Source organism: Propithecus coquereli, unplaced genomic scaffold, assembly GCF_000956105.1.
Source record: "Propithecus coquereli isolate 6110/MARCELLA unplaced genomic scaffold, Pcoq_1.0 Scaffold501, whole genome shotgun sequence".
Lineage (NCBI taxonomy): Eukaryota > Metazoa > Chordata > Mammalia > Primates > Indriidae > Propithecus > Propithecus coquereli.
The window spans coordinates 441,059-449,713 of NW_012150853.1; the positions used below are offsets into that span (position 1 = coordinate 441,059).

At 64.7% G+C, this 8,655-nt stretch overlaps 2 protein-coding genes across 2 annotated transcripts; both read right to left on the reverse strand.

Annotated features, from left to right (window-relative positions):
• PYCR1 (pyrroline-5-carboxylate reductase 1) lies at window positions 1-4,433 on the reverse strand. The gene is made up of 8 exons (XM_012656421.1): window positions 4,409-4,433; window positions 3,933-4,057; window positions 3,676-3,746; window positions 2,763-2,942; window positions 2,328-2,549; window positions 2,025-2,117; window positions 1,697-1,860; window positions 1-797 (listed from the first exon to the last, which is right to left on the reverse strand). Exons 2-8 carry the CDS (start codon window positions 3,997-3,999, stop codon window positions 632-634), a joined length of 963 nt encoding a protein of 320 aa, XP_012511875.1. The 5' UTR covers window positions 4,000-4,057; window positions 4,409-4,433; the 3' UTR covers window positions 1-631.
• Window positions 4,434-7,558: 3,125 nt separating this feature from the next.
• MYADML2 (myeloid-associated differentiation marker-like 2) lies at window positions 7,559-8,655 on the reverse strand. Its single transcript, XM_012656422.1, has one exon. It carries the CDS (start codon window positions 8,653-8,655, stop codon window positions 7,732-7,734), a length of 924 nt encoding a protein of 307 aa, XP_012511876.1. The 3' UTR covers window positions 7,559-7,731.

The following is an 8,655-nucleotide window of genomic DNA, read 5'->3' on the forward strand; positions in this document are numbered from 1 at the left end:
ACCAATTTATATAATGTAGAGGGCTGGAGTGACAGCATCCCGCCAGTTGGGCCAGGAACAGGGGATGGTGGCTTGAGTGCTGGTGGCAGCAGGAAGTTCATGAGTTATCTGAGGAGCCCTTTTCTCAAATGTCCAATGGGAACACGGGTGCCTGGCAGCTGGCCAAGAGGAGCTGTGGTCCCTCATGCCTGGGACCCTCTGGGCCCCGCGCAAGGACAGGCAACTCCCCGTGAGTGGCGGCAGGGAAGGCAGCAGGAGACGGGAAAGAACCAGGCCTGAACCAGCTGACACTGGAGGTAGGAATGGGTGAAGACCCTCCAGGCCTCCTGAGCTCCCAGAGGAAGGGGGTCCTGACTTGGTTTGGGCGCAGAGGCAAAGGGAGGCTGAGGTCAGAGGATCCACCTCTGTTCTCTGTCCTGGGTGGGAAGCACTTGGAGACGTGGAGATTTCCACTGGCAAATGAGCCAGGCCGCTGGCTCAGACCCCAGCTGACCCCTGAGCTGATCAGGGCCACGGGTGGCTGGCCACTGTGGGGACGCTCTGCAAGGCCTAGCTGGAGACCCCCAGCACAGGAGCTTTGAGTGAGGAGAGCACAGAAAGTGGAGGCAGCATGGTGGGCAGACCGGACACATCAGTCCTTCTTGCCTGCCGGGGCCAGGCTGCGGGGGAACAGCTTGGTGTGTCCAGAAGGGGACAAAGAGGCCTCCGCAGGGGAGTCCAGCTTCACCTTGTCCAGGATAGTCTTCTTGATGGCGGCTGGCGAGACCTTCTCCCGGTCAGCCATGGACTGCAGCTCCCTGGAGAGGCAGTGAGGAGTTGGTCCAGGGCGCTCCCTCCTTCTGGAGCCCAAGGCTGCACCAGGGAAGAGGGAGCGAAGCCCACAGCGCCCAGTTCCTGCTGGCCCAGGGGGTTCCTGTGCTGTCATCCCACCTCAGGGCCTTCACACCTGCAGTCCCTCTGCCAGCTACACCCTCCCTGACATCACGCTGGCTCAGGGTCCCCACACCTACCCACGGTGCCCCCAGACCTGAGCCCTCTTCGCCCACTGCGGGACACGTGCTCATGCCTGTCTCCCGAGGGCCAGTGGGGGGCAGGCAGGCCTGGCGAGCTCTCGCGTGGCCGTCAGGGAGGGACACTCAGGGGTGTCTGGACTGGAGAGTGGCCACGTGGTGAGGAAGATGCCCCGTCCACCCTGCACCCTGACCTGGGGACAGCAACTCCCAGCTGCAGGATCCCATGCAAGACACCAGACTCTCTCCTCCCACCCTCTGGTTTTCTTCCAACTCTTGCTGAGCTCCCCTCATGCCGGACGTCGCTGCGTACACGCTTGTTCATTCACTCAACCCCTGGCAAGGCCAGGAGGAAGGGGCTGCAACCGGACCCGCAGAGGGTCCCTAACATGCCTGGCCACCACACTGGTCCAGCTCCCTGGCTTGTGTGGTCATCCTGGCCATGATGACAATGACACTGTGGGGGCACAGGGGACACCCAGAGGAGGCTGCCCGTCACCTCTGTGAACATCCCCTCCTCAAAGAACGATGGAAGATACGAGGGCACTGCAAGTGGTAACCTGGGGAACCAGTGCCGGCCCAGGGCTCAACGAAGACATGCTGAGTGAACGACTGAGCAGACATGTGCAAGACCAAGGGCTCCGCTCCACCAGGGCAGGTGGCTGGGAGCGGCCACCGGGGCCCACCGTGTCCGGATGCAGGAGGCCTCCACAGCGTTGATGAGCAGGGAGCGGAAGCCCCCACTCTCCAGCACGTGCAGGGCGTGGATGGTGGCCCCGCCGGGAGAGCAGACGTTGTCCTTGAGCTGGCCCGGGTGCTGCTCTGAGGCCAGTAACATCTTGGCAGCCCCCTGTAGCCAGAAAGAGGTTGACAGCTGTGGGGCACCAACCTGCCTCTGCAGGGCACTGCCCCCAGCCACCATGGCACCCACCACCTCCCCACCCACCGCACCCAGCGCAGCCTCGGCGCCCTGCAAGGAGCAGCCTCCACAAGAGGGTCAGGAAACAAACTGACCAGTAGGGCCTGAGCCCCGAGGCGGACTGCCAGGCGCCTTGGAAGCCCCATCTTCACGCCCCCATCGGCCAGGGCATCCAGAGCTGTGAACGCCTGTGGGAGAAGGCCCCTGAACCGCTGTCCTGAGCCTCTCCTCTGGGCAATGCCCTCAGGGCCTGGAGCAAGGACGAGGGGAAGGAAGAGGGCAAAGCACCGGTTCCCACAGCCTTGGAGCCCTCGCACCGACCCCCCAGGGAAGGAGTGACAGATGTACACTGAGGTCCTGGGAAGTGCCCACTGCCACCAGCCACCCACAGTCCTCACGTAGGCAGGGCCACTGCCACTGAGCCCCGTGACGGCGTCGATCAGGTCTTCCTCCACCTCCGTGCAGAAGCCCACGCTGCCCAGGAGCTGCTCGAGGAGCTGGCCGTCCTCCACCTGGGCGTGTGTGCCCGTGGCATACACAGTGGCCCCCTCTCGCACCACAACTGGGGTGTTGGTCATGCAGCGGATGACCTTGGGGGCTGGCTGGAACACCCGCAGCTTCTGGAGGAGAAACCAGCTATGTCCACCCTGGCCTCACGTGTGGTGTGTCTACACGGTCCCCCACCTGCAAAGTCCTGAGTTCTGCTGTGGGTCAGGGCACTGTACCCCTTTCACAGAGAACTGAGCCTCGAGAGAGCCAAGGTATGTGCCCACTCTGCAGCACGCACTGGCACCCCTCCCCAGACCCCGCCGGGCCCGGCCCTCAGAGCCCACCTTCTCAATGGAGCTGATGGTGACCCCAGCCGCGCAGGACACCACAATGTGTCTGTCCTCAATGTCGGCACCAATCTCGTCCAGGATGAAGGGAATGATGTGTGGCTTCACTGCCAGGAACAGCACATCACTGTGCTGCACCGTCTCCTTGTTGTGGGGTGTCAGGTTTACCCCCAGCTTCTGTGGGGGGGGCCAAAGTGGGCTGAGCCTGCTACTGTGGCTGTCTGGCCCCCCCAGCCACCCCCTCCCGGCTCCCCCCAGCCATGAGCCCTGCATGGAAATCAGCAGAGACTGCTGGGGTGTGGGTGTGGGCAAGACTGGGGGCTGAGGCCACGAGGCTCTGACCCTCCCCCAAGTACCCTTCACACCCAGGAGTGAACAAACCTTTCTGCTCTGGAATGTGTCCCTTTTACAGACAGAAAAGGAACACTCCATCTGTGTCACAGCCCTGGCTTACCCCACCCTGGCCTGCAGCCCCTGCAGACCCCCGGCCTCCAGGTGCGGGTGGTGGTGTCCAGCTGGGAGGCTGCCCCCCTTGGATCGGAAACCCTGCCCAGCCTTGGCAAACCAAAGCTGTGCTCAGTCCCAGGTATGCTGTTGGGCCTCCAGACTGTGGCCCCAGAGGACCCCTGCTCAAACTTTGACCCCGTGCAGGGAACCCCATTCCACGCCAACACCCGCTCCATCAGCAGTACACACGCCCACCACCCAGGTCCCAGAGAGCTTCCCAGGGGAGCCACAAGCGGGGTGAGGAGGGTCTGTTCGACACCCCAGCTGAGATCCCTGCTCTCACTAGGGTGGGACTGCAGCACACCCCCCACCCCACCTTCACTGTCAGAAGGGTCTCGCCCCCCTCCCCCAGCCGGCCCTGTAGAGACGCAGCCTTCCTGCCTGTCCTCCAGCCTGCACTTACCCTGAGAGCAGACACCGTGGCCAGTTCCATGTCTGGGGAGCTGGCCATTATCTTGTGGGCGGCCAGGACACCTGTGAGGGCCAGAGTTCCTCCCTCAGGGACAGTTCTGGCCTCCCTCCCCCACATTCCCAAGGAGAGTGGAGAAAAACTCCACCTCTCCCTCCTACCAGCCCCAAACATATGGAACCTGGCATTTCCCGCAAGACTGGCCTTGAGACCCACACCCCACGCAGCGCCCACCCAGGCCCGCGGCCTACCTGCTGCTGTGAAGCCCTTGGCCAGGGCAAAGGCCAACTGGCCGGCCCCAATGAAGCCCACGCTCATGATGTCCAGAGGCCCCCGGCCCACAGCCCTCAGCGCTGGCACGGCTCTGCGGGGACAGCTGCGGGACGAGACCGGACCGGACGGAGAGCACGTTTGGTGGGCAGTGCCGGGCTCGTCACTCCTCGGCGGCCGCGCGCCCCTTACCCCGGTCTGTTCCAACTTTCCCCTTTTCCGCCCAAAAGCCCCGCCCACAGCGGCCCCGGGCCTGCCGACGAGGGTCAGACCCCTTCGGAGGGGTTCAGGAGCCGAACGGGGCGCCCCCGGGAAAGGGGAAGAGCGGGCGAGGACCGGCGCCCGAGGGGCGCCGTTCGGACTCCCGCCCCGCCCGAGCCGGGGACGTCCACGCGCATCTCCTTCCGCCCCGCGACCGCCGCCCGCCAGCCCCAGGCCCCGACCCCAGCCCAGCTACCCCGCGCAAGGCGCCCAGGAGCTGCGCCCGCCACGCCGCGCCCGCCACGGCGGCCACGCGGCACCGCGCCTGCCAGCCCCGCCCCCGCCGCCCCAGCCAATCGGGAGGCGCAGCCGCTGGGCGCCGGCCAATCGGGAGCTGCGGCGGCGCCCGGGGCGGTTGCATCATCCGCGCCCTGGCCCATGCGGCGGCTGACCAGCCCTGCTCCCCCGCGCGTCCCCTGCGACCCCCAGACCCGCGCCCCCCCCAGACCCACGTCTCCTCCCGCGCCCCCCGGACCCGCGCCCCCCAGACCAACGACCCTCGGACCCGCTTCTTCCCTCGCGACCCCCTGACACGCGTCTCTCCCCGCGCCCCCGGCCCCGGGATCCGCATGTGGGGTCTGAGGGCTCCTAGCGAAGGGAGCGGCCCGAGGGGCCCTGCGAGGAGCTCCCGACGTGAGGCTCTGCCGTGCGCTCCGGCTGGGGTCCCTGCGCTCTGGGGAACCAATGCCTTTCACCGGCGCCGTCATTTACGACGTTTTCTTTTTCCTTATTTTGGGAGGGAGCAGGGTCGAAAAATAGTTTGCCGGTGAAAACATTTAAAATATGTCACTATTTTGATATTGTATTTTGTCATTTTTAAAGTTATTTACTGCATCAGGAGGTTGGATGGCGCAGGCCCCTCTGGGCCTAGGAAGGCCCTCCAGAGACTGTTAAATTCTTAAAATCTCAAAATTGTGAGGTACCAGCATAGTCCAGGTCAGGCCCCGCCATCCGGACTCCCTTCTGCCCACCTGGTGCTTTCTAGTCTGCGGAGTCTCAGGCGCAGGGTGCCTTCAAGAGCTGCACCACTCCCTGCCACCACCCGGGCTTGGTGGTCACCTAGTGAACAGAGGAGCCTCTGTGCTCCCCGAGTCCCTGCCCTCTCCCTGCAGAGCCTGTGGAGTATTTTGGCCCTGGGTTTCAGGGAGTCTAAGGCTCTGGTCATTTTCCCCAAGGAAACGCTCAGAGCATGTGGGCTTCGGGGTGGTCTGGGGTCCTGTCAGGAGCAGGACTGAGGGCGAAGTAAGAAGTGGTCATCGACAGCCCAGCCCCCACCAAGGGCAGAGGTGAGCTGCTTCAGTTTCTGTTACGTAGCGTCTTAGCTGATGTTGCAGCGCACAGTTTCAGAGTGACAGGCACGTTTCTGCTCTGGAGGCAGGTGACTATGCACCTAAGTGACCACCACTGACACTGGGACACTGCTCTAAAGTGACCACCTGGACAGCAGGGAGTTTAGTCCCCGCCTCTGAGGGAGGAGCTGTGCAAGTGCTTGTCCAGAAAGGACAGCCCTCTGGTCCCGGGAGCAAACCACCCACAGTACCGCCTCCCAGGTGAGCTTCCTGCGAGACCTGCCTGTCGCCCTGGGTCCCCTCCCCTCTCTGTCTCTCAGGACCTTTGAGATTCAGGTTGGGTGGGGTCCTGGGGGCAGAAGCCACTGGACAGGAAGGAAGTCCGGAAGGGGTGACAGAATTTGAGCCAGTAGAGGAAGCACAGGGCAAAGCAGGGTCCCCCTGAGGCTGGTGTCCGGGCCTCCCTGGGAGTTGGGGAGCACGTGGTCCATATGCTCCTTTGTCACATGGTTAAATGGTCCCTGGCCCCCACCCCTCAGCCAGCAGGGGCCCTCAGGACACCTGCAGACCCAGCGGCTCACTGCCCCCACCAGGGCTCTACCACTGAGCCCAAAACACCACCCCTCCACACAAAGGACATCAGGCCAGACCCTGTTAGTTGGCTGACCAGAGCGTGACCTCCCAGTGAGCTGGTGGAGGCCACTAGTCTCACATGCATGGCACCGGCGCAGGGCCTGGCTTCCAGCCTGCAGAGTCCATGCGTAGGGTCCGCTGCACAGGAGGCGCAGCGACCCCTCTGCCCACGCCCACGCCTGGGACCCCTGGAGACCCCCAGATGGGGGTGAGTGCTGAGGGTCCCTGGGAAGGGGAGGATGAACCAGACCTCCATTCCTCTCTGCCCACCCTGGCCTCACCCACCCAAGGGTGAGGACACCAGTTGCCCCTCCTGCGGGGGCAAGGCCCGGTTGTGCCTGTAGCTCAGAGCGCGGGCACCCCAAGGGCCACTTCCCTCCTCATCCGGGCCCTTCTTCCAAGCGTGCTGGCAAGGGTGGCCCAGGAGGTACAAGTGGCCACAGCCCCTCGGTAGAGACTTCTTAGCCAGAGCCAGGGTACAAGTCCACACTGACATTTATTTCCTGCTCCAGGACCCCAGGGCCAGTCACTGGCCTGAGGGGCAGCTGTGCTGCTGCCCCCACCCTGCTCTCGGGAGTGGCTGGTGGGCCTGCTCCAGGCTGGTCCGGTCCGGGTTCTTGTGCAGGAGGAGCTGGCTGGAGCCTGGGGGATGATGGCCCTGGTGGCCGGCAGCTGGACCCTTGAGCAGAGGTGTGCAGTGCCCCAGCTTTGACCCAGAGGCTGCCCCAGGCCAGGCCCTGGCTTGGGCCAGTGTGGCTCACCAGGCCGCAGCCGAAGCTGCTGTGTCACAGCCGAGGGTGGGTGTCCAGGTCGGGGCTCTGTCACCAGGTTGGAACCAGCTCCTCCTCAGCACGCCATGGTCCTGGTGGTGCCGCTGGCCTCTGCAGGGCCTTGCAGGCTACCTGTGCCACCCACAGCCCAAGGATCCCCCCGGGAGGCAGCCTTGTGTGACATAGCACAGTCCTCACTCTGCTTTCAGTGCTGTGGCCACTGGGAGGCTCCCCAGAGGGGAGAGATGCCAGTCCAGATTTCCCAGCTGCTGTGCCGGCTGACCGCCTCCAGGCAGGGCTCTCCTCCCAGGGCTCCAGAGCTGCCCCTTCACACCCCTCCCTCAGCTGACTTGGCTCTGGTGCTCTCCTGGGTCCGTTTCCAGCCCTTTCTTGCAAGTCCGGAAGTCATTCCTTTTTCAACTGGTATTGCCCAGCCTGTGTGTGGGCCCCAGATACTGACAGATGTACCGAGAGCCTCTCAAACCCTTCTAGCCTCAGAGTTTCCACCTGCAAAATGGGTCGTGACAACATTTGCTCTAAGATTTCCCACGTGGTACAGCAACCAGTGCTGAGCCCAGGGAGGGCTGGGAGATGGCGAGAGGGGGAGAGAGAGGAGAGCCTTGGGCTGCGGGAGGGGAGGCTCCGCCCCCTGCCCTGCCTCTGCCACAAGTGCGGCAGCCAGCGCGTCCCTTCGCGGCACCGCGTCTGCCCTGCGCCCCCAGCTGCCCTCCTGCTTTCTCCCTGAGGTCTCGGTTCACCCAGCTCAGCCTTCACAGTACCTGGTGCCCCCGGCAGAGAGTGCAGGTGGGTGGGCTGCTGCCGCCAGGCTACAGCGTGGGCACAAAGCGGATCCTCTGGGAGTAGGCCAGGTCGGCGACGTAGAGCAGCAGGTTGACGTAGGTGAAGACGGCCACCACCAGCTGGCTGTCCCAGGGGCATCTGCCACGCGGGCAGTCGGGCGGCCGGCCGGGCTCGCCGTACTTGGGGTCAAAGCAGAAGACGGGCCAGATCACAGCGGCGCTGAGGTACAGCAGTACGGCCAGGAGGGTGTACACCACCACCAGGCGGTCGAAGGGGAAGCCCAGGCCCCCCGTGTGGCCCATCACGCTCAGGGCCACCACGGCCACCGTGGCCAGGAAGCACAGGCTGTAGACAGCCACACACCACTGGGTGGCCGCGTAGCGCCCGTAGCGGCTGTCGTGAACCAGTGCCCCAAAGATGATGCAGGCCACGAAGGCCTGGACAATCTTGAGCAGCCCTGATACTGTGGCCATGTAGCTGGCCACCTGGCCGGGCCGGGCCCGAGTCAGGGCCACCTCCGTAGCATAGGCCAGGAAGAGGAGCCCGGCGAAGACGCTGGCCGCCAAGCGGAAGTCCCTGGCGGCACAGCCGGCTGGCTCAGGCGGGCACTCCCACCGTGTGAAGTACAGCGGGTATACGACAGCAGCCGTGGCGCACAGCAGGGTGGCCAGCATGGCGAAGGCCGCGGTGAAGTTGCCCCAGGAGAGCCGCAGGCAGCCGTGGAGCCGCGTGAACTCGCAGGCCACCACCAGCACGGAGAGGGAGAAGCAGAAGCCCCAGGCAGCCATGCAGAAGGTGCCCTGGACGCCCGAGAAGCCTCCCCTGTGCGCCACCAGGCTGAAGGTGGTGCAGCCGAAGGCCAGCTGCAGCACGCGGGCCGTGCCCACTGGGGACGTCACGGCGCCCAGGTGTAGGTATGCACCCCCGGGGGGCTCCATGGTGCTGCCCAT